Below are 26,282 nucleotides of genomic sequence, written 5' to 3'. Positions count from 1 at the left end.
TTTGTAAGCAGCTTAGGAGATGATTCATGCGAGATTTGGAAACGTTAAGTATAAATATATGCCGTTTCATCCTTTTTAAGAACAAGTAAAAGAAAAAGAGAAATCATTTTTTTTTTCATCTCCCTTTAATGAACTGCCCCGTGAGTTCTCATTTTTTGAGGAATGTGCCACACTTTGTTCATTTCAGTTCTTTTCAGTGTGTTACTTGAATGTGAATTTCCTTTCTGTTACAAAACAAAAAAAAATTTCAAGAAGTTAGCTGTGTTTGTTAACTGTGCTACTTGAAAACTCGCTGTTGGAATATTTTTTTTTCAAAAAAAAAAAAGGAAGTTGTCGTCATCTGTTCATTCTGTATATGTCATTGGCGATATACTTAGTTAGGCGTAGATATTTGGTTGTTTTTAGTAATTGCATGCCGGTGAACAAGAATGTATTTTTACAGGCTGAGCACTTTATTCCCGATAGACGCCCAGATAAGAGATGATGATTGGCCAGGTCAGGGCCAGATTTGTTTCCAGAATCATCTGTTATCTGGACAGAAGCCTCAGAGTTCTCATGTACACCTACCATGTCTCACCCTCTGCCAAATTCAGATGTACAGTCAAAGCTAAGGTCCAGGACGTCTGATATGTGATCCATATCTACAGAATTTGGCATGTTTAGAAACGAAACAGGTGGACAAACACAGTGAAATATACTGTATAGTACTGATAGTTTAAGTAGGATAAATCGTCCCGGGGAAACGCTATATATAGATATATATGTATAGTCATATGTGTCTGTTTAATTTTGTAATGAAACTGAGAACACTATCCTTTCAGAAGTAGAAAAATTCACTATATCAATGCCGAGTATTTCTTTTGGTCAGAACTGATGTTTTAAAAGAATGTCTATATGTATTAGAATCAATTGGGTTGGCAAGCACGGGTTTTGCATCGCACTTGGTCAGCGATTCTTCAGAGCAACATTTCAGTCAAAGCTTAGCACCCTCAGAGGTGCTGTTCGACAGAGATAAGGAAGTGTCGATGTGAAGTCCTGCACACATTAAAATGGACTCTTAATTTCAGCCACGGTGCACCCAGGGCTTCTGAGGGCCGAGGAAATGAAAATAGACTTATAGTGGAGCAGTCGAGGCTCTGAGAAGTCCCTTAGGAGGGAAAAATGTACCAAGAAATGTAATGCTGAAGCACTGTCCATAGAAGCTTGTTGCAGTAACTGTGCTGTAAAACCACAGATGCCCATGCAAATTACCCTTTAAAAATGATCCCAATTTCAAAGATAAAACGAACTAGCTACAGAAGTGTAACTTCTGTCAGGTCAGTTTCAAAACCAGAACCATAATCATCCATACTTACCGAACAATAGTGAAGTGCTAGACTTTTACCTCAACAGTTGTCTTAATTCTTCATGTCTCAAATCTTAATTTAAATGAATGTATCAACTTATCAAATTTGAAATGTAACCTCAAGCATATTCACAAGTCAAGGGTAAAAGTGTTTTGTTTTCTTGGTTTTACAGTACAGACTGTCTAGATCTATATCCACCTCATCAACTATGAATTACACGAAGAATGTGAAAATGAAATGCTCTGTATTTAATGTTTCTTCTTTCAGCTCATGACTGAAACATGTAATATTTTCACTGTATTTGATAATAAATTAGTTCTGGAACCATTGACAACTCTTGTTTTCTGGCTGGTCCTAAGGTTACTGACACATGGCATGCCACCAACAGTGTTCATTCAATGCAGTATTCACACTTATGTAGCTGTTAGCACAGCATTAAAACCTTAAAGGTGGAGCATGTAGGTCTTGTTGTCAAACAGTGAGGAAAATAAAATGTTTTCCAATATCTCTGTATATTTGTGGACACTGCATTGTGTCAGGCCATTTAAGGGGGCCGTTCTACTTTTTACTTTCCCTGTAAAACTCAAACTGATGGAAGACACCTGAAGTTAATAACCAAATGAATGACATTCACAGGAATACTGTAAAATACTGTCTTCTTTCTTAGCAAGAAACCCTTTTTGACAACAAAAACTCTTTTTTGGCTTATCTCCACACAGGCACTTGTAAAAGTTCCTTCGAGTTGCCTCAGATAAAAATGGTTCCTTATAAAGTAGCCTATAGCTGATTTATACTTGCAAGGAACTGTGAAGAACCCTCTAAAGATGCAAAGATATATGACACCAAATGTGTAAAGATCTGTGGAGACGGTTAGGCAAAACCTCCTCTGAGAGACTAGCATTTTCTTATAGGGAGTATTTTAAACTTCTGTGTCGAGAACTTCCCTTTCTCAAGCTAATTTCTAGTCTGAGTTTGTGCTCAGCTCTGAAGAACTACCTTAACTGCAGAAAGCCGCACAGCCTTAGCCTCAGGAGCACTTGATTAAATCTGCCCCAGAGATTCGCTTTTAATAACAGCCGTCCGCCTTAAAGCTCTACTCCCACATTTGTTTTGACTCTGCTTGACATGCCCTGCAGTTCGGCGGAGCACAGAACCGCTAAAAGATTTATCCCATCACGCCGCAATTTGCAAGTGCATTAGGGCCCACGAACACATTTAAAACGGTTTTGACATTTCTGCGTTTTTGTAAGTGGGAGATTTAGATGTTCTTAGAGTGCCTCCCAGTGGTGAGAGAGAATATTATATTTTCACTTCAGAATTGGAAACGAAGATATACTACACTACAGTGATGTAAAACAACACTAATACTAATAATTTCTTGTCACAGCCTCAGTGTAACTCTTGACTTGAGGGTGAAACTGACATTGGTATGTAATGCAATTTCAAAGCAAGTTTGAATCTTAATTCAATCATCCCACTTGAGGTTTACTACATTCACAACCACCACTCCCTTATCTGCCAGGCTCCAAACTGGCTGATAGTTTGTGTAACTGCATGATAAGCATGAATGCGTCGCTCCGAATTTTCAATGCCCCAAGTGTTCTCATCATACCAGCCAGCATGTCAATGCTGGAACAATGGGAAAGGAGATATGGTGAGGGTAGTGCATGGGTATGATTGAGAGGGCGACGACAACACCTTTGCCAGGCTCAGGCTGAGCAAACACTTAAAACTGAGTCCAAAAGTTTCATTATTTTCAGATAAAATGATATGAAGTTTTCACAACAATTTTGAGATAAGGAACCGGCCACGTCTCTACCTATCTTTTTCTTTCAGCATATGTATGTTTATTTGTAACTGTCGGGAGGATCTTGACTCGGCCCGGTTCTGAACTCACCGCAATAATAAAGAGGAGAGGTGGGAAATGAAGAGGCCAGGTGCCAGGTGGGTGGTGATGGTTGCATGGCCTGGGAGCGTTGATTCAGGATGTCAGGGGAGAATAATGTGTGCAGGCCTTGTGAACAGAGCTGATACGGTTTAGCTGGAGTGTGTCCAGGGTATCCTTCTGAAGGTTCTCATCTTTAACCTTCACTTCCAACTCCATTTACACGTCAGGCTGGCACAGAGGAAGGACTTCAATCAGAAATCGTCAACCGCAAGTACAGAGGGCAGACTTTGAAGGGGTAGGCCGATGGTCTACGAAGTGTCCTATTATCTTATATCATTCAATGTCATATGCAATTTAAAACTGAAAGGAGATAGGGGGACCATACCAGCTATCTAAATGACAACATTGGTCATGGCCATCAGTTCTCCGGTGTTCAAATCACTAGTGACTACACAAAAACACTACATACTCTATGTGGCCTGACAAAGCTTTGGAGTATAATAGAATATTATGAGGTCAATATGTTTTTTATCATGGATTCTATTTTAAAAAGATGATCCAATATAATTCAATGACACAGCGTGCCTTCTCTTAATTTTCTTTAATTGTCGTAGTAAGGAGTATTACTGATGCTACTTGCCACAACCCAATGCATGCAGGGAATAGTGGGCATGTCTAAAAAACAAACTCACATCTTCAATGCGCTGTTGACAAGATCACTTTTAATAACAACAATAATAACTATAATGCGTTTCGTGAACGAACTGCGAGAGTGTGCTTGCTCTGTTTTTCTCTCATGTTTGCTTGTTTATTGTGAAAGGGTTTAGTGTGTTCGTTGGCATAAAAAGTTAGTCTTCTCTTATCTGATTAGAGCAACCATGAGTTGCAGATTAAGGGGTCCCCTATCAGTGTCAAGGTCTCTCATGAATCATTACTCCCAGGACACGGGTTAATGTTAACTCACACTATCGGTCCTCTCCAACCACATTAGCAACAAAATAAACTGGTGAGCTAACAAGGTAACCATTCTTTCAGTATAAGCTACTTTTGCATATCTACAACGTATAGGTCTAGGTAGCTTACGTTTAGCCCCGTACTCAGATATTACAGCTGCTTAACACAGCTAGGATAGCTAACGTTACCATAGTAGGAATACAAGCCTTAACCCACTATATCCACACAACTAAATTCATGAATTACTTCAAAGGTTTACTTCACAACTTGAATTAAGGAAAATTATCCCCTGTTACGGCTAGCTGAAACTGCCAGTGGATACTCCCATGGATGGGAGACGTTAGCTGCTACGGCCAACACTATCAGTTTCCATTAAAATTTCAGTCAGTACACTGAAAATGCTGCAATTCAACTCACCTTAACGAAGTGGAAATACGGTAGCTAGGTTAGAAACTGTAGTTACTCTTATTCTTTCTCAAAGTTGAATTGAGAGGGACAGAGAAATACGGTTCCTCTTATTCTTTTTCAAAGTTGAATTGAGAGGGACAGAGAAAATGCGGTTCCTTGGATTTGGCGGAGGTGTCAGTGAGAAGCACAGGTGCAAGCCAGTTTAATGAGCCTATTATGATGTCATAATGCACAGAGTTCTGCCATGCAAGTCTATGGAGAAAAAAGGGGATGAAAAAGAGGAATAAAAAAGGAGTGGCAAGGAGTACCGCCACGAAAAGTCATAGCGGCTTGCACCGGATCGAGCCGGACATTTCGGTGTTTGAATGGCGTCTCTATCTCAAACGGGCGAGGAGTAGTTAGCTGCAAGAAAAACGGGGAGAATAAATAAATAAATAAAGAAAACTTGACGATAACAATAATGTGCTTCCCTTCGGGCAAGCACACTAATAAATAAAGAAAACTTGACGATAACAATACTGTGCTTCCCTTCGGGCAAGCACACTAACTAGAATGCGTTTCGTGAACGAACTGCGAGAGTGTGCTTGCTCTGTTGCGGCCATGACAGAGAGAACAAGTGCCTTGGAATTAGTCTCTTCCCCTCCTAGTCTCCTAGAAGAGTGAAGAAAGTAAAGAAGAGTGGAAGAAGGAAAGAAGAAAAGAAAGAAGAGTGGAAGAAAGAAAGAAGAGTGGAAAGAGTGAACAAGAGTGGCTCTGGATAAAGACAGTAAAGAGAGAGTGAAGAGGGAAAATATTGAAAGAAGGAGAAAAAAAGTGAAGCAGAGAGATGGAGTGTGAGAGAAAGTAGAGTGAGAGGGATAGAGAGAAAGAAGGAGAGAGAAAAAAAGTAGAGTATTTGCAGGGCTCTACGCTAAGGTTTTTCCCAAGGAGCACATGTGCTCCTAAATGAAAACATTTAGGAGCACACAAAGAAATTTAGGAGCACAGCAGGTTTTTTTTACGCGGAAGCAAAGCATGTCATACTCATTTGCGACCTATAGTTACAAACATTGTATTTTCCAACGTTTAACCCCATTCATGTTCAGTTATTCCAAACCAATTTAGCTGGTAAATTGATCAAATTACTGCATTTGTTCATACAACGCTTTGGTTGACCTCTTATTAATTGTTATTAGTAGTATCTTACATAGCCAGCTTTACTTAAAGTTTATTGTAAGATATAGCTTGTTTGACTTAATGCAGTTAGAGTTAGACTGTAGGTCTAGTATCTAACGTAAGCAACACTTTTACTGTATAGCTAGAGAGCACGTGTATCACATTGGTTTATAGTCTGTCAAATTAGTTCTAGTTATTGGTGTTCGTTGGCATAAAAAGTTAGTCTTCTCTTATAAGCCTATAGTACATCTGATTAGAGCTAGCAACCATGAAAAGCCTCTTCTGAAACTAAGAAGGATAACTATGACTAAATGTGACTAAAACTAATATGCATTTTTGTCTTAAGACTGAATCTAAAATAGCTGCCAAAATTAATACATCTCAGTGTTCATTTTGGCAGCTATTTTAGATTCAGCAGCTATTTTAGATTCAGTGCATATTAGTTTTAGTCACATTTAGTCATAGTTATCCTTCTTAGTTTCAGTCTAGTTTTCGAAAACTGAGCACACTACAACAGCTACGCTATGTCCAGGTACATCCTCAAACGTTTTTCAGTTAACCTAATGATTCAAGGTCTCTCATGAATCATTACTCCCAGGACACGGGTTAATGTTAACTCACGCTATCGGCCACAACAAGTTAACTATTCTTTCAGTATAAGCAACTTTTGCATAGCCCCGCACAGCTAGGATAGCTCACGTTACCGTAGTAGGAATACAAGCCTTAGCTCACTATATCCACACAACTAAATTCATGAATTACTTCACAGGTTTACTTAACAACTTGAATTAAGGAAAATGATCCCCCGTTACGGCTAGCTGAAACTGCCAGTGGATACTCCCGTTACGTAGTGTTAGTTAGCCTTTAGCCACGTACTCAGATGTTACAGCTGCTTAACACAGCTAGGATAGCTCTGCTTAACACAGCTAGGATAGCTAACGTTACCGTAGTGGGAATACAAGCCTTAGCTCACTATATCCACACAACTAAATTCATGAATTACTTCAAAGGTTTACTTCACAACTTGAATTAAGGAAAATGGCGTCTCCAACGTTACCGTAACGTTAATTTATATGTTAGCTGCTACGGCTAACACTATCAGTTTCCATTAAAATTTCAGTCAGTACACTGAAAATGCTGCCATTCAACTCACCTTAACGAAGTGGAAATACGGTAGCTAGGTTAGAAACTGTAGTTACTCTTATTCTTTCTCAAAGTTGAATTGAGAGGGACAGAGAAATGCGGTTCCTCTTATTCTTTTTCAAAGTTGAATTGGGAGGGACAGAGAAAATGTGGTTCCTTGGATTTGGCGGAGGTGTCAGTGAGAAGCACAGGTGCAAGCCAGTTTAATGAGCCTATTATGATTTCATAATGCACAGAGTTCTGCCATGCAAGTCTATGGAGAAAAAAGGGGATGAAAAAGAGGAATAAAAAAGGAGTGGCAAGGAGTACCGCCACGAAAAGTCATAGCGGCTTGCACCGGATCGAGCCGGACATTTCGGTGTTTGAATGGCGTCTCTATCTCAAACGGGCGAGGAGTAGTTAGCTGCAAGAAAAACGGGGAGAATGAATAAATAAATAAATAAAGAAAACTTGACGATAACAATACTGTGCTTCCCTTCGGGCAAACACACTAACTAGAATGCGTTTTGTGAACGAACTGCGAGAGTGTGCTTGCTCTGTTTTTCTCTCATGTTTGCTCGTTTATTGTGAAAGGGTCTAGTGTGTTCGTTGGCATAAAAAGTTAGTCTTCTCTTATAAGCCTAGTTAGTACATCTGATTAGAGCTAGCAACCATGAATTGCAGATTAAGGGGTCCCCTATCAGTGTTCATTTTGGCAGCTATTTTAGATTCAGTCTTAAGACAAAAATGCATATTAGTTTTAGTCACATTTAGTCATAGTTATCCTTCTTAGTTTCAGTCTAGTTTTCGAAAACTGAGCACACTACAATAGCTACGCTGTGTCCAGGTACATCCTCAAACGTTTTTCAGGTAACCTAATGGTTCAAGGTCTCTCATGAATCATTACTCCCAGGACACGGGTTAATGTTAACTCACGCTATCGGTCCTCTCCAACCACATTAGCAACAAAATAAACTGGTGAGCTAACAAGGTAACCATTCTTTCAGTATAAGCTACTTTTGCATATCTACAACGTATAGGTCTAGGTAGCTTACGTTTAGCCCCGTACTCAGATATTACAGCTGCTTAACACAGCTAGGATAGCTAACGTTACCGTACTAGGAATACAAGCCTTAACCCACTATATCCACACAACTAAATTCATGAATTACTTCAAAGGTTTACTTCACAACTTGAATTAAGGAAAATTATCCCCTGTTACGGCTAGCTGAAACTGCCAGTGGATACTCCCATGGATGGGAGACGTTAGCTGCTACGGCTAACACTATCAGTTTCCATTAAAATTTCAGTCAGCACACTGAAAATGCTGCAATTCAACTCACCTTAACGAAGTGGAAATACGGTAGCTAGGTTAGAAACTGTAGTTATTCTTTTTCAAAGTTGAATTGAGAGGGACTGAGAGACGAGGTTCCTTGAATTTGGCGCAGGTGTCAGTGAAGCACAGCTGCAAGCCAGTTTAATGAACCTATTATGATGTCATAATGGCAGAGCGCTCTGCCATGCAAGTCTATGGGGGAAAAAGGTGATGAAAAAAGAGGAATAAAAAAGGAGTGGCAAGGAGTACCGCCACGAAAAGTCATAGCAGCTTGCACCGGATCGGGCCGGACGTTTTGGTGTTTGAATGGCGTCTCTATCTTAATCGGGCGAGGAGTAGTTAGCTGCAAGAAAAACGTACGGAATAAATAAATAAACTAGAATGCGTTTCGTGAACGAACTGCGAGAGTGTGCTTGCTCTGCAGTGCAGTGGCCGAGTGCGCATATGTTGTTGAGGGGCCTCACAGACTGATATCTGAGAACAAAATCTGTATAGTACTGTGTTTTCTGTGGTCATAGTCATAATAGTTCCAGAGTTTCGTTATACTGACTTACTGAGCTAAGTGAATTATTGAAATTGTTATCTTGGTAAAAGGAAACATCTCTGCAACAATATTGGAATGAATGCGGTTACATAGTCAGCTTTACTTAAAGTGTATTGTAAGATATAGCTTGTTAGACTTAATGCACTAAGAGTTAGACTGTAGGTCTAGTATCTAACGTAAGCAACACTTTTACTGTATAGATAGAGAGCACGTGTATCACATTGGTTTATAGTCTGTCAAATTAGTTGTAGTTATTGGTGTTCGTTGGCATAAAAAGTTAGTCTTCTCTTATAAGCCTATAGTACATCTGATTAGAGCTAGCAACCATGAAAAACCTCTTCTGAAACTAAGAAGGATAACTATGACTAAATGTGACTAAAACTAATATGCATTTTTGTCTTAAGACTGAATCTAAAATAGCTGCCAAAATTAACACATCTCAGTGTTCATTTTGGCAGCTATTTTAGATTCAGCAGCTATTTTAGATTCAGTGCATATTAGTTTTAGTCACATTTAGTCATAGTTATCCTTCTTAGTTTCAGTCTAGTTTTCGAAAACTGAGCACACTACAACAGCTACGATGTGTCCAGGTACATCTTCAAACGTTTTTCAGTTAACCTAATGATTCAAGGTCTCTCATGAATCATTACTCCCAGGACACGGGTTAAATGTTAACTCACGCTATCGGCCACAAGTTAACCATTCTTTCAGTATAAGCAACTTTTGCATAGCCCCGCACAGCTAGGATAGCTCACGTTACCGTAGTAGGAATACAAGCATTAGCTCACTATATCCACACAACTAAATTCATGAATTACTTCACAGGTTTACTTAACAACTTGAATTAAGGAAAATGATCCCCCGTTACGGCTAGCTGAAACTGCCAGTGGATACTCCCGTTACGTAGTCTTAGTTAGCCTTTAGCCCCGTACTCAGATGTTACAGCTGCTTAACACAGCTAGGATAGCTAACGTTACCGTAGTGGGAATACAAGCTTTAGCTCACTATATCCACACAACTAAATTCATGAATTACTTCAAAGGTTTACTTCACAACTTGAATTAAGGAAAATGGCGTCTCCAACGTTAACGTAACGTTAATTTATATGTTAGCTGCTACCATTAAAATTTCAGTCAGTACACTGAAAATGCTGCCATTCAACTCACCTTAACGAAGTGGAAATACGGTAGCTAGGTTAGAAACTGTAGTTACTCTTATTCTTTCTCAAAGTTGAATTGAGAGGGACAGAGAAATACGGTTCCTCTTATTCTTTTTCAAAGTTGAATTGAGAGGGACAGAGAAAATGCGGTTCCTTGGATTTGACGGAGGTGTCAGTAGGTGCGTTTCCATTCAGCTCGTTCGCATTAACGATTCGCATTCACGGACGATTCGCATAAAACAAATGCGCATCAGCGACCGTTTCCATTCACCCGAGTCTTTAGTCTAATTTGGAGGAAGAGTTTTGTGCATGCTTGAATGGACACCCTCCTCTCTGCCGTCGGGACTTTTAATGCTGTAGCATTTGAGTTGTTTTGAATATAATTGCTAGAAGGAGAAGGCGTAGACGGTTTTAACATGTTTTACAAACTCACATAGCAGCGAATTCATAGCTAGTGATTCTTTAAAATTGGTGAAGGCCCACTTCACTGCCCAGCTGTGGGTCGAAAACTTCAGGCTGACCAGGTCAGGATTTCAAGAATTGTGCAACGGATAGGCCCTGCTGTGTTGCCTGAAAGTATTTGCTGCCGAAAGCCTGTCCCCACCGACGAGCGCATTGCAATTGCACTTTACAAACTTGCAACATGCGCGGAATACCGTGTTGTGGGCGAAACGTACCACTGTACAAAGATGTTTATATGCAGTATGCTTTGCCATCCGAGTACAAAGAAATATATTAAGTTACCATACCTGGGCGAGGTGCAAGAGATTGCGAACCGAAACAACCGCGCACACCAGGTCCGCAGGTGTTAGATAGAATAAAATCAATGATCACAAAACAAAAAAACAATAATTTACAACAACAACAAAAAAGTAGGCTACGTGTGGGGAGATAACATGTCCACGTAGTTTGCACGTAAATCAAGTTAATCAGTTAGCCTACAATAAACTAGGTAATGATGATGATGTTCAGGGGAAACAACACACCGCAAACATAGATATACTATAGCCTAGTTTATAACAGCAGGTGCATATGCTGCATGAGGTGTGGTGTATTAGCTGGCAGTTTGAGAAGCAGTAGAGGAACATCACATTCGGGGCAGACAGCAGCACGGTTGTCTCTCACTGCAACAGGACGTAGTCTACAGTCCAACTCCGAACATAAACAAATACACAAAAGACGCGAATCGCTCGAATAAACTGTTTCCATCTACGTTAAGCGCATTAACTAAATTCGAATAACCAGTTAATCCACCTCCCTCTGGCGAATCGAATTTCTATGCGCATTGGGGAAGTTAATGCGAAACGCACGCGTTTCCAACCAGGATTAAATATTCGCATAAAGATAATGCGCATTAAGTAATGGGATGGAAACGCACCTAGTGAGAAGCACAGCTGCAAGCCAGTTTAATGACCCTATTATGACGTCATAATGGCAGAGACCTCTGCCATGCAAGTCTATGGAGAAAAAAGGGGATGAAAAAGAGGGATAAAAAAGGAGTGGCATGGGGTACCGCCACGAAAAGTCATAGCAGCTTGCACCGGATCGGGCCGGACGTTTTGGTGTTTGAATGGCGTCTCTAGCTCAATCGGGCGAGGAGGAGTTAGCTGCAAGAAAAACGTACGGAATAAAGAAAACTTGACGATAACAATACTGTGCTTCCCTTCGGGCAAGCACACTAATAAAGAAAACTTGACGATAACAATACTGTGCTTCCCTTCGGGCAAGCACACTAACTAGAATGCGTTTCGTGAACGAACTGCGAGAGTGTGCTTGCTCTGTTGCGGCCATGACAGAGAGAACAAGTGCCTTGGAATTAGTCTCTTCCCCTCCTAGTCTCCTAGAAGAGTGAAGAAAGTAAAGAAGAGTGGAAGAAGGAAAGAAGAAAAGAAAGAAGAGTGGAAGAAAGAAAGAAGAGTGGAAAGAGTGAACAAGAGTGGCTCTGGATAAAGACAGTAAAGAGAGAGTGAAGAGGGAAAATATTGAAAGAAGGAGAAAAAAAAGTGAAGCAGAGAGATGGAGTGTGAGAGAAAGTAGAGTGAGAGGGATAGAGAGAAAGAAGGAGAGAGAAAAAAAGTAGAGTATTTGCAGGGCTCTACGCTAAGGTTTTTCCCAAGGAGCACATGTGCTCCTAAATGAAAACATTTAGGAGCACACAAAGAAATTTAGGAGCACAGCAGGTTTTTTTTACGCGGAAGCAAAGCATGTCATACTCATTTGCGACCTATAGTTACAAGCATTGTATTTTCCAACGTTTAACCCCATTCATGTTCAGTTATTCCAAAGCAATTTAGCTGGTAAATTGATCAAATTACTGCATTTGTTCATACAACGCTTTGGTTGACCTCTTATTAATTGTTATTAGTAGTATCTTACATAGCCAGCTTTACTTAAAGTTTATTGTAAGATATAGCTTGTTTGACTTAATGCAGTTAGAGTTAGACTGTAGGTCTAGTATCTAACGTAAGCAACACTTTTACTGTATAGCTAGAGAGCACGTGTATCACATTGGTTTATAGTCTGTCAAATTAGTTCTAGTTATTGGTGTTCGTTGGCATAAAAATGTAGTCTTCTCTTATAAGCCTATAGTACATCTGATTAGAGCTAGCAACCATGAAAAACCTCTTCTGAAACTAAGAAGGATAACTATGACTAAATGTGACTAAAACTAATATGCATTTTTGTCTTAAGACTGAATCTAAAATAGCTGCCAAAATTAATACATCTCAGTGTTCATTTTGGCAGCTATTTTAGATTCAGCAGCTATTTTAGATTCAGTGCATATTAGTTTTAGTCACATTTAGTCATAGTTATCCTTCTTAGTTTCAGTCTAGTTTTTGAAAACTGAGCACACTACAACAGCTACGCTGTGTCCAGGTACATCCTCAAACGTTTTTCAGTTAACCTATTGATTCAAGGTCTCTCATGAATCATTACTGCCAGGACACGGGTTAATGTTAACTCACGCTATCGGCCACATCAAGTTAACCATTCTTTCAGTATAAGCAACTTTTGCATAGCCCCGCACAGCTAGGATAGCTCACGTTACCGTAGTAGGAATACAAGCCTTAGCTCACTATATCCACACAACTAAATTCATGAATTACTTCACAGGTTTACTTAACAACTTGAATTAAGGAAAATGATCCCCCGTTACGGCTAGCTGAAACTGCCAGTGGATACTCCCGTTACGTAGTGTTAGTTAGCCTTTAGCCCCGTACTCAGATGTTACAGCTGCTTAACACAGCTAGGATAGCTCTGCTTAACACAGCTAGGATAGCTAACGTTACCGTAGTGGGAATACAAGCCTTAGCTCACTATATCCACACAACTAAATTCATGAATTACTTCAAAGGTTTACTTCACAACTTGAATTAAGGAAAATAGCGTCTCCAACGTTAACGTAACGTTAATTTATATGTTAGCTGCTACGGCTAACACTATCAGTTTCCATTAAAATTTCAGTCAGTACACTGAAAATGCTGCCATTCAACTCACCTTAACGAAGTGGAAATACGGTAGCTAGGTTAGAAACTGTAATTACTCTTATTCTTTCTCAAAGTTGAATTGAGAGGGACAGAGAAATACGGTTCCTCTTATTCTTTTTCAAAGTTGAATTGAGAGGGACAGAGAAAATGCGGTTCCTTGGATTTGGCGGAGGTGTCAGTGAGAAGCACAGGTGCAAGCCAGTTTAATGAGCCTATTATGATGTCATAATGCACAGAGTTCTGCCATGCAAGTCTATGGAGAAAAAAGGGGATGAAAAAGAGGAATAAAAAAGGAGTGGCAAGGAGTACCGCCACGAAAAGTCATAGCGGCTTGCACCGGATCGAGCCGGACATTTCGGTGTTTGAATGGCGTCTCTATCTCAAACGGGCGAGGAGTAGTTAGCTGCAAGAAAAACGGGGAGAATAAATAAATAAATAAATAAAACTTGACGATAACAATACTGTGCTTCCCTTCGGGCAAGCACACTAATAAATAAATAAATAAATAAATAAATAAAACTTGACGATAACAATACTGTGCTTCCCTTCGGGCAAGCACACTAATAAAGAAAACTTGACGATAACAATACTGTGCTTCCCTTCGGGCAAGCACACTAATAAAGAAAACTTGACGATAACAATACTGTGCTTCCCTTCGGGCAAGCACACTAATAATCCACCTCACTAAATATATATCTCTTTTTAAACCTAAAGTATTTTAACTACAGAACTGTATCAGTGAATTGATTAAAACAGGCAACTGCTTGATGTTTAAAATAGTTTTATGATATTTATCACAATCTGCTTTAATGGATATCTGCTACCAGTTCAATGACATGAACTGTAAAATATAAATAATTCAATAAATAAAACAAAACAAAAAAGGAAACAAATCCATAACAAACTCATATTCCATAATACAATATTTACAATGGTGTCAATAAACAACTGGTAGCCTACATCATGGCTGAAGGAACACTGACGAAGATACCACCATCTCCGCACCGCAGGTATACTCTCAAATCTGCTGCACCAAATATCTCGAGAAATAACAGCAGATAATCAAAAAGTCCCTGCAGCACTTCAAGCTTAAACCTGACTAAATATATGGAATTCATATATCAGACAATATGAACAATATCTACAAGACATATACACTAGGTAAAACTTTTTTTCACTTTTCAAAACCAACCTTCGCTCCTAAATATAGACATAGACACAAAATAAATAAATAAATAAACAAACAAACAAACTGCTGACCAAACTGCAACACAGAACTGCGATGACTTCTGAAGGACAATTCACTCGAAACATAAAGGGTTGTTTTCATACATTTGAGTGTGCTGTCACCAGAGCCCTCAAGCTAATGGACATTCTGTGCGAACAGCTAACCTCAAGCATCTGCTAAAAAAAACAAACGTCACAAACGGCTTCAACTAGGCTGTGTGGAATATTCTCATCTAAATTAAGACACCACACTCTGCAATTTTGTGGCGACTTTGACGTCTGACAACTGGTGTTTACTGGGTGACTTTGCCATTGCATTTACACTTTTTTCCAGAGAAACTGCTCGGGGTCTTCAGTTCTTACAAAGACCATGAGCACTTTACCAATGTCCTGACAGGGAGCAAATTGCTCCAAAGCCTAGGAAGGTCTCTAGCCAGCAGAGGCCCTATGACTTCAGGTTTGCTGTAGTGCTCTTCACACATCTTGTTAAGAGCAAACACTATCAGTGCATTTAAGAGCTCTGGTCATGTACACATCATCATTTCAAACCATATGGGAAGATATCAGAAGTAATAATAATAATAATAATATTATTAGGGGTGCTAGTCATACCCTAGCTACTGACGGCACTGATAGAATGAACAAGTACAAGTCATCTTCCAAATGTCAAAGGCTGCATCATCATTATCATCATCATCACAAATGCTACTTACTAATGTTAGTTTCATCTGTGAGTCAGATATCAATGCCCTCCAGAGCAGGGCCCTTCTAATCTGGTCCAAAGATAAGGAATAGGGTATATGTAATGTAGTATAACCAGGACAGGCCTCGACTAGCGCTTAAACTAACTTCCTTAAAGTGCTTCTTCGGTAACTACAGCCTTATTTCAACGTGTTCCACACACAAACCGTAGTGGCCATTTCCTCCAGCTAACACTTTAGCGTACACAATACCCACTACTTCAGTTACTTCAATAATGAACTGAACCTAAGTCTACTTGGTCCACCATCAGTCATATCCATCATCTGGAAAATACTGCACCTATCACCATACATTCACCTTTAGTGACGGTTAAAACAAAATACACATAAACCATCTTTGGGTAGAGAAATACTTTGCAGTCAGTCCTGCCATATTTTAGGTCATAAAACTAATGTTTAAAAATGTGTTGGGGATCTCCGTACATTACCACTTTAGAACATACAAATCTTTGTCAGGAATACAAGCTTAACATTAAAGAGGATGACTGCTATGGTAGGCAACTGTTGTAAGCCAGAGCAGGTTAAGACTGGGGCATAAACCGTTATCGCTTCTTCGCCTTTCTCAAAAAACACGATGGGGGTCTGCGTCTTCATCACCTCTACCCATTTCCCCTCCAGGAAAGAGTGCACAGGAAGACAGAAAAAAATGGACATCTGAGGGGAAATCCAGGGTTGCTTTGGCCCGCTCTCAGTCAATGTACTGGGAGAGCCACCGGAAGCCCTCGCCGTAGCCCTGCTTCTTCAACACACTGCACATAAAGACCTCCAGGGGGCGCACACTCAGCTCCTTCAGAGACACGGTTCCCTGCGAAAGAGGGAGGATATAAAACACATACAGTACACTGACAATATATGACAATTATAATATAGGAGGTTTAGCAGACCCAATGGTTAAAGGCATGGTTCACAGGGTCTGTTGAAAATGTGTTGTAGACATTTTCATTATTCTAAGTGGAGAAGAAAAAGACCAAAGGCTTTGCCAATATTCTACTGCCTTTCATGGATGTTGTTTGGTACTGTGTAATTGTGCACTTCTCAATGATTGTGCGCAGCATTGTGTGACACAGAACAAATTGTGACGTGGCTGTCGAATCAGGTACAGGCCAAGCCATACAATCTTAACCTGATGAAATGCTGAAAAACACAATGACATAGTTGTGATATCCTAGGGAAATGAAAAGACATTTGAATTCTATTATCTATGTGAATTCAGAGCGACAGCTGTTTACCATGAGCATATTTTCTTATTACAGACTTTGGACCACAGAGTTGCAGTGCTAAAAGTAAAACATTTGTAGACAGAGGCAAGGTAAGGATATGCACAAATGCAGGGGAGTGCTCACTAGCTCATCCTGCCGTCATGAGCCATTTTTTAGAACAAAAATATCACGTGATTAATCCACCTCTAAGCTGATTCATCTGCAAGACAGGGGCATTTACACAACTTAAGAATCATGTCTGTGGCTCAGTTTCCATGTTTACCACTGAGGGTATCTTTCCATGACATGCTGTGACTGTACTGAAGCGCTGATTTGGACATGAATGATACAATAAAATGGCTGTAAAAGCAGCCCTACCTTTCCTGTGGTCTGGCCATCAAGAGCGAACGCTCCTCTGAGCCCCGCCTCACTGACGGCTTCTGGGCGGTCGATCTTGTTCCCCAAAACCAGGATGGGCACGTTCGAGATGGTCTCGTCTGTCAACAGAGCCTTGAGGGAGATTGAGAGATTTAAAATGTCATCATCAGATTAGGCTGAAGACTCCTTTATTCTTTAGCCTTGCTGCTCAGATTTCTTTTAAAAATCTTAAAAATAACAATTCTCACAATGAGCAGCACAAATTCAGAAAAGCTAAATAAACCTCTTTTACAGGCCTCTGACACTTACATCAAGTTCAACCTTGGATTCAGCCAAGCGTTCATGATCAGCACAGTCTACAAGAAAGACCACTCCATTAACTGCAGGAAGATAGTTCTTCCACACTCTTCTTGCTAAAGACGAAGAAAAGAGTTGTTGTCAGTTCTCAGATGAAGAATGTATTGTGCTTCAGAATAAAACAGTGCTCAGATGTTCTATGTTCTAATCTATTCAAGACAGTTGCACTTTTCTTGTTGTGCATGAAGACTCTCTTAACCATCCCAAAGTCATTCAGATCTAAACATTCTTCATTATAGGTGCAGTCAGCAATTTTAATCCAATAGACTTTTTGTCAAAATTAGCAAATTGCTCCTCATGGCCCTCTAACTGTTTATTCTATGTGTGCACTCAGAAAACTCTGTTTTTTGCACGGTTCTGGCTCTGTAAATGAGAAATAAACAACATGACTCGGGCCGAGCTACACAGTCACTGCGGTTACATGTGTCCGGATTTCTGGCTTTATCTGATTTAAATCGAAGATCCATTTCATGTAACTCCAAATATCTAGATTTTTTGTGTCCGACTAAAGTCCGATTTACACCCCAAGATAACTCGATTGGAGTTGGTTGTTTATTAGAGAACGCGGGCATGTAACTTTTGAAATCGGAAAACAACTGGAGATTACGTCTTTGCGCATGCTTGAGATCCCGTCCATAGACATATATACATGCATCATATATGTCTATGATATGATAATTGCTGCTAGACGCTCACTGTTCTTGTGCTCCCACATGTCATTCACTTTGAAATACTGAAACGAAATCTAAATGATCAAGACCATGCACCATTTTCTTTGCCCTCATGTGCTGCATATCAGAAATGGCCAACAGAAAAGCGAATTATTCTGACGGCTCCTATTACCATGGAAACAATAAACAAAGCTAACTTTAGTATCTAAATAGCAACTGCGTATCAGAAAAGTTTTGTCTCAACCAGAAATGTATATGTCTATGGTCTCAACTGTTCATACTAATGGCACGTTTTTTATGAATATCCTGCAGACTGTCTCACAAGCTTATACTTATACAAACATAACACAAGAGGCCGGATAGATATGAGCACCTTTACAACCCCTCCTTAAACACGTATAAGGACGTTCAGATGGCCGCAAATTCATGGAGAGAATACTATCCTTTTTTTTTTTTTTTTGTATACTATCCCATGTCAAATGCGATAAAAGATACAGCCCTGATCTATTCCCATTCCATACTGAATATTCTGTTTAGATCAAAGGTTAGTTGCGACATACCGTGATATTTCAGATGATGGTTATGTGGTAGCCTATGCCAATGTGTTGACATTAGAAAAACGTTGACTGCGACTGTTTTGGACAGAACGCGCTAATTCACTGAACAAATATTTTCATATTACTTTTCCACCACTTGTTAGTCATGTCATCCATTCATATCGATGTGAATCAATCAATACTAATACAACTTTAACTGTATAAATGTGTTTTTGTTTCATTTCAGAACTTATTTACTGTATAATCAACGGTAGCAGGTGCCCGCTTGTAAACATTCCACATTTGATTTGAACAGACGCGGCCAAGATCTAGATTTTTCACTGCCATGTACTGTGAGATAATGAGGTTGCCCCCCATGGATAGCAAAGCCCGACTTAAGCCATTATCGGATAAATGCCATCATGTAAACGTACTGACTGTTCCAGCCAATCAGCAACCTGAGGCACAGAAGGCAGGGGTGTGATTTGATTAGCTGATGAGCTCAAATATCAACAACCTTCCACCAAAATTTCTGACTGTTCCTTTAATTATGCTAGTATGCCTAGAATGTTCTTTAATATAGTGTTGATGAGAAATAGAAGAAATCGAGTGTATTCAGTTGACTGCCCCAGGGGCTCCTATTATCTCTACAGAGCTAGATTTACTTAACATCTTATCTCTACTCAACAAATCATTTCAGTTAATGACATTATAATATGCTACAATTTAGATTTGTTTCTGTTTCCTACTGAGACCTGGTTAACAGAAGGCAGCAGTGCTATGGTTCTCAACGAAACAGCCCGAGTACATTTCAGTGTAATGAATACGTACCAAATAGAGATGCGCGGATGGGCTATTATTTCATCCGCAACCGCATCACAAAACGCATGATCCGTCCGCTATCCAGCCGCACCAATTTTTTTGACCAATTTTCAAAACCGCACCCGCCCGCCATCTGCCTGTTGTTTTTAGGTATAGGCGCTGTGATGCGAGGCTAGAAAGTTCTTGCCTGTTCTTGAACGGAGACTGATCCAATGCCGCAAAGATATTTAAAGGATAAAGCCCCTAGTATGAAAGCCTATTGGCTATGTTGTAGCCTATCCCAGAATATTATCAGTGAAGTGACGTCTGTCTCCGACCGATGCACAGGGAGAAACTTTCAAATAGCCAAGCACATCGGCAAACCTGACCTTACCATAATAATTATTATTTTTTGTATTGCACTTTACATCATACAGATCTCAAAGTGCTACATATACATATAAGACAACAACAATGAACAATAATTAGCAGAAAGCTTTTGAAAAAAGATACGTTTTCAGGCCTTTTTTAAAAACGTCAATAGACTGTGGGGCCCTGAGATGGTCAGGGAGGGCATTCCACAGCCTTGGGGCAGCAGAGGAGAAAGCCCGGTCACCCATGGTGCAGAGCTTAGTTCTGGTGGCTTGAAGGGTGTTTGCGGATGCAGAACGGAGGGAGCGTGAGGAGGTCTGGGGGGAGAGGAGTTCCCTGAGGTAGGGGGGAGCATGTCCGTATAGGCATTTGTGGGTGAGGAGGGAGACCTTGAACTCTATTCTGAGTGGGACTGGGAGCCAGTGAAGTGCTTTCAGGGTGGGGGTGATGTGGTCGTGTTTACGCACCCTCATCAGGATCCTGGCAGCGCTGTTCTGGATATATTGCAGTCTCTGTATGCTCTTGCCAGGGATCCCGATGAGGAGTGCGTTACAGTAGTCCAGTCTGGAGGAGACAAAGGCATGGACAAGCTTCTCTGCATCTGCCAGGGTGAGTGATGGCCGGAGTTTGGCAATGTTCCTGAGGTGATGGAATGAAACCTTGCAGAGGTGTTTGATGTGGGTGTCATAGGTCAATTCAGCATCCATTTTAACACCCAGGTTGGTAACTGATTTTGAAAGAGAGATGTTTTGGCCAGAGAAGGTAATGCTAGTGATGGTGGAAGAGCGGAGCTGATGTGGTGTGCCGACTAGTATGGCTTCCGTTTTTGAACTGTTCAGCTGTAGGAAGTTTACCTTCATCCACGCCTCAATCTCCTCCAAGCAGGAGGTCAGAGTGGATGTTGGCAGAGGTGCAGCAGAAGTGGGTGTTGTCCTAATGTAGAGCTGTGTGTCATCAGCATAGCAATGGTAGGAAATCCCATGCTTGCTGGTGACATTTCCCAGGGGGAGCAGGTAGAGGGAGAAGAGGGTGGGGCCCAGCACAGAGCCTTGAGGGACGCCGCAGGTGACGTTGTGGGTGTAAGATTTTGCACTGTCCAAGGCGACGTGCTCAGTTCTGTCGGTTAGGTAGGAGGTGAACCAGTTTAGTACATTGCCTGAGAGCCCAATGGTGTATTGCAGGCGGTGGAGGAGGATGTTGTGATCCACTGTGTCGAAAGCAGCTGTTAGGTCCAGGAGGATGAGGAGAGATGGGGAGCCAGTGTCTGCTGCCATCAGGAGGTCATTGGTGACCCTGACCAAGGCTGTCTCTGTACTATGGCCAGTACGAAAACCTGACTGGAGCTTCTCAAAAAGGTTATTAAGTTTGAGGTGATCTTGGAGTTGTGCTGCAACTGTTTTTTCCAGAACCTTTGACAGGAAAGGAAGATTGGAGATGGGCCTGTAGTTGGAAAGGACTTCAGGATCCAGAGAGGGTTTTTTCAACAGTGGTCTGATGACAGCAGTTTTTAAGGAGTTTGGGATATGGCTGGCCAGGAGGGAGAGGTTTATGATCCTGGTGATGAGTGGAGAGATGGCAGAGATGTTGGTTTTCAGCAGGGTTGAAGGGAAAGGGTTCAAGGCACAGGTGGACAGCTTCATTTTTCTGATGATAGCCTCCAACTCTTCCTGCGTGACATCAGAGAAGAAGCAGAGGGGCGGGACAGACTTTAACAGTGAGTTGGCAGTTGTGAGAGGCATGGCAGAAGTGGTGGAGAGGTGTGAGCGGATGTTCTCAACTTTTTGTCTGAAGAAAGTCATGTGCAAGTTGCACCTCTCTTCAGTGACCTCGGAAAAGGATGGTGAAGGGGGTTTGAGAAGGTGATTAATAGTGGAGAAAAGTTGTTTGGAGTTACCAGGGCCCTTTGGAGTTATCTGAGCCCTTTCTTAGCTGGTGATGTTAGGGCTCAGATACACATACGCGTCTTCAGTAACGCCTTGGCAAAGTGCGGCGGCCAAAACAGAAGCGGTGCGCTTCCCTGCCTTGCGCTGGAAAGTTGAGAATAGTTCAACTTTTAAGCGCACCTAAAAAACGCTTCAAAGACGCAACGCGTGGTGGAGAAGGGGCGCACGCTTTAAACGCGCCGTACCATAGGAATCAATGCATTTGCTCGCGTCCCGTTTTTACAAAAACGCGTATGTGTATCTGAGCCCTTACTGAGCTAGAAGTTTAACTTGTTCATCTCGCGCTGCCAATGCCCAATGTCACTTCTGAGTCAAATCACTCCATCATCTCTTTGAAATTCCTTATTCCACGAGTGGTAGGCTACAATGACTGGCTGTTTTAAAATATAACTAATAGCCTAACGAAACAAAATAACCCAGGCAGTTTCATCTACGACACGTTAAGGCTTCTTCCAATACTGACAGCTGACTCATAGCTTGCAGGTTTGCAGCGTTGCAAAGAGACGCGACATGATAGGGATCATCACTTAATTTAAACTTTTTTGCTTCCTTTGTTTGCTTTGTATGCATACACGGAACAAGGCCAATTTACTGCCTGATGAAAATTTGATTGTTTCAAAATGTGCTTGGATGTAGGTAACGACATTTAACAATGTGTATATATTTTGAATTTCGTTGGGTAAACCGCCACCCGCCCGAATTTAATTAAAATATTATTTTTTGTCACGTCATCCGCCCGTTCCGCGGTTTAACCGCGGAGTCCGCGGGTGCAACCGCCAACCGCGCATCTCTAGTACCAAACTAGCAAAGGAGGAGGAGCTTTATTTAAAGGTGCATTTTAGTGCAAAGAGATTACAGTTAGTCATTTTAGTTCTTTTGAATACCTTTGTTGCAAGTTGAAGGGTTCGGTTTTATTTTTAACAATTTTAAGACCTTCCAGATACTCTTCTAATTTTATTTAGGACTTTGCTAAACTACTGTCAGTAATTAACATTGAATACAACTTTTTCCATGATCATAATGGCATTTATACATCCACATCGACAATAACACAGGCAATAATGCCAAAGTTATGCTAACGTTTTTGCACTACTTGACACGTTTTGTTGGTTATAGCATGTGAAAGAGCCTATGCACACTAGGCCACTCTCAGCCGTTGTTCTGCTCTGGTTAAGAGCTTGGCCCTCTCTGATCACTTCTGTCCATCAACACCACACAGTCAATCGATGAAACTATGCAATCTCTACAACCACCTAGAAATGAATTTACCAAATAAATCTTCTCAAAACCTCAAATCTTCTTTTTATAGACCAGAAGATTGAAAGTTAGGAGTTTTCAATCAACTCAGCAATCTTTTGAGTTCATTTTGACAAATATCAGGATTCCGACTTCACCACAGTACAGAAACAGCTCTTATAGAAGTGTTAAATGAAATATTCCTGAATACTGATTCAGATAAAATATCAGCTCTGGTTTTACTATATCTAAGTGCTCCATTTAACTCACAGAATCATAGAATACTGCCGTCCAGGTTGGAGAATTGGGTAGGATTTTCCTGAGCAGCACCTCCAGAGGAGACAAGTTATAAATCTGACAGAGTAGCTACAGATATATCTGACTCTCACCAGATGACTAAAGCCTGGTCGATTCCCTGTGTCAATCTTTAGAGCAAATAAATAATAAAATGAGCCAGATGTTTCATCAATTACATAAGGACAAAACAGAGATTATTGCTTTTAGCAACAAAGAGAAAAGATTTTTCATGAGCAAACACCTCAAGACTCGTGCTCTAAAAACCACAGGCCGTCCGAAATCTTGGCATTCTGATAGACTCAGATCTCACTTTCACCAACAATGAAAAAGCAATCACCAAAACAGCTTTCGATTGTCTTACCAGGTTAAAAAAAAATTTCTTTTCATGTGCCTATGATTGGGCTCTAAAATGTGCACTCTATTCTTACTGCACTTTATATTACTTATTTTGAATTATGTACTTTTTTTAATTTTTCTTTCTTTGTTCTTCTAATTACTACGTTCAGTACTGTCTACTTTCTTTTAACTATTTATATTTGTTTTGCACTCTAAAGCACTTTTATTTTCCATTTAGGTGTTTCTTTTGCTTATATGTATGTGAAGGACTGCCTCTGGTTACCCTACATCTGAGGAAATCCATCTTACCTTGCACATGACCGCCAAGATCAAATGTGGTGAATGTCATTCCTGCAATGGTCAACTCCTCTGATGCTACAAAAAAGCAAACACACAGCAATAACCCTTCAAACATTTTATCTTGATACCAGACCAAATTACTACAGTGCATGTACAGTGCTATACAAATATTTGTGGGACAAATATTTCAAGATTGACAAGCATTATGTCATTCTAAAGCTACAATAAGTTGATGGCAGTCCTTAAACATGTGCATGCATATCTAACAGAGGTAAATATGTACTAGTGACATTTAGGAAGCACATCATAGGTAGTTGCAGTGTTGTATTTCTTATATCTTAGACCTTGTCTGGGAATTCCCTGCCCCTTCACTGCATTGCATTTGCTCAGTTAGTCTGGCCAACTATCATCAGCGATCCACTTCACTCACGTAATTGGACACGCCTTTAACCAATCAGACCAACGATACTATACAACGATACAACGATCGGTAATAAAGCAAACACATATTTTTTCTGTATGAATTGTTCCAGGGCAAGTTTCTGTTCTGTTTTCAAAGAAAACTTGCCTTATCGAAGTTTTGCGGTGCTTCGGCGGCCACCATGTCCAATGTTTAAAAACTCTCCGTGCAGTAGAATTTGTAACGTAGCCGTGGTAAGTTTAAATCCGCCAATGGCGCGCCAGGTAGCCAAAAGCCAGTTTGTGATTGGCTCCAAGGATTGTGGAAATCTTGAAATGAACGGGTATCCATACTTGGCCAGACCCAGTTCTGAGGCAAAATCAATTTGGCCGGAAGAAGTGGGGCGGGACTTCCCAGACTATCTTAGACCCATTAGGAACAGAAATCTCTCTTACTTGGATGTAAGGTTGGCACATGCTGTCCCAGCCTGTCATCCTTCAGCATGTGCAACAATGTCGTTTTCCCAGCGTTGTCCAAGCCCAAGAACACCAGCTTTCCAGACTTTTTGTACAAACCTACGCGTTGATTGAATGAGTTAGAGACCCAACTTAGACACTCTATAACGTTGGATTGGCAAGCTATTTAATCGTGTGGCTATTTTGCCATCTATGCTACACGCTTCTTTGAGACACAAAGCTACTACACCTGCTAACAACGATTGCGTTACATGTCATTCGGCTTCACTTACCTAAAAACTGGAGCACACCGCTAAACCCCTTGTAGATCCAGTCAAATATAAATGACATGTCGCTTGAAACACCTGCAAGACATGATTGAAATTATTATCATTACCAAAATTGATGCAATGTCAAAATAACCCCTGGCCTGAATATTACAGACAACACAGTGAATTCGAATAATCTCCTTCGCTTACAGCGCTATGAAAACTATACTAGGATATGTCAATTGTGGCTAACATCTTAAATAGGGTTAGCTCCATATCCAAGCTTCGCATCTAGACAAGTAAGCTAGATAGCTGGCTAGCAAGCTTTATAGCAAAAAGAGACACTTGTCTCCACAGGTTTTCTTCAAGCCGGTTGACGTTAACGTTCATATCAGATTTCTAGAGCCTCTTTCTCAAGTTAGCAACCAGGGCATTAACTACTCTCCTGGCAAAACTACCAAGGCGTCCACCGAGTTTGCATTATGGTACATACGTTTTCAGAAAATCATATCGTATTTTCTCCTCCCGCAAGCTAAACGCTAGCTGTCAGCTTAGGGACCATGTATTTTGGTACAGATATCTGTTAGCGTGCGAGTTAACGTCATATAGTTAGCATACGTTGCTTTTTAAAACCTTGGCCGTATTTCAAATACATCCTCCATCCGTGACACCAATCAACAGAAGGATGTCTACTAAACAGCAACTGGATACGATAAGTTACCTTTCCCACTCAAAAAAATCTTCAGCCGAACTGTGTCTTGGTCATGTAACCTGTTAGCTACGGACGGTCGTATGCTGCAGTAGTGGGATCTTCCTTGAGAAATTACATATTCATCAACTTCTTAATCCATTACTGCCGCCTACTGCCTGGGAGTTCATACTGCAGGAAACAAATGACAATTTCGAAGATAACTTTCTGTCGAACTAGTCAATAACGTAGCCTATTAGATGTCTTGCAATTTCTTGTGTATTAGATTACACGTTCTCCATATTCAAGCACTTAGAAAACCATGTTTTTATACTGAAACCGGGAGCAGTATTTCAGGATTAATCATTTATAATTTGTCATATTTGTGTAAAATCTTGAAATATTACTCTACCATGTGTGTAGAAATGCGTCTTTAGCTTATGGCATTGTCTTTGTACCACGTTCTGCACCATTGCCTTGGAATGCACCCCTCTTCAAACTAATTCATGTTTTTGTTGCTGTCAGTCTAACTTGTCAAAAGTTTTTACAGGTTTTTATCAGAACGAACGCATGACAACGACAACAAAGGTCCGAAAAAGGATAGCCTACTACCCCTTTTTTAGGAGTGTATTTTAACTGGTTAAGGACCACTGCAA

The 26,282-nt window shown here is 40.6% G+C and overlaps 1 protein-coding gene across 1 annotated transcript; it reads right to left on the bottom strand.

Moving 5' to 3' along the window:
• Positions 1–14,339: 14,339 nt before the first annotated feature.
• sar1aa (secretion associated, Ras related GTPase 1Aa) lies at positions 14,340–25,723 on the bottom strand. The gene is made up of 7 exons (XM_080834963.1): positions 25,660–25,723; positions 24,963–25,034; positions 24,670–24,789; positions 23,824–23,889; positions 17,275–17,378; positions 16,966–17,097; positions 14,340–16,193 (listed from the first exon to the last, which is right to left on the bottom strand). Exons 2-7 carry the CDS (start codon positions 25,018–25,020, stop codon positions 16,077–16,079), a joined length of 597 nt encoding a protein of 198 aa, XP_080691089.1. The 5' UTR covers positions 25,021–25,034; positions 25,660–25,723; the 3' UTR covers positions 14,340–16,076.
• Positions 25,724–26,282: the final 559 nt, after the last annotated feature.

The sequence above is a fragment of the Sprattus sprattus genome, assembly GCF_963457725.1.
Source record: "Sprattus sprattus genome assembly, chromosome: 3".
NCBI classification, from domain to species: domain Eukaryota; kingdom Metazoa; phylum Chordata; class Actinopteri; order Clupeiformes; family Clupeidae; genus Sprattus; species Sprattus sprattus.
The sequence above is the reverse complement of the archived record's forward strand: the minus strand, read 5'-3'. Positions and strand labels throughout refer to the sequence as shown.

Excerpts from the sequence above, each read along its gene's own strand:
- sar1aa (XM_080834963.1), bottom strand. The coding sequence starts at position 25,020 with ATGTCATTTATATTTGACTGGATCTACAAGGGGTTTAGCGGTGTGCTC. Across the intron at positions 23,890-24,669 it reads TGTGCCAACCTTACATCCAA|CATCAGAGGAGTTGACCATT; the intron begins GTAAGAGAGATT and ends GCTTTTTTGTAG. Across the intron at positions 16,194-16,965 it reads ATGGCCAGACCACAGGAAAG|GGAACCGTGTCTCTGAAGGA; the intron begins GTAGGGCTGCTT and ends CCTCTTTCGCAG.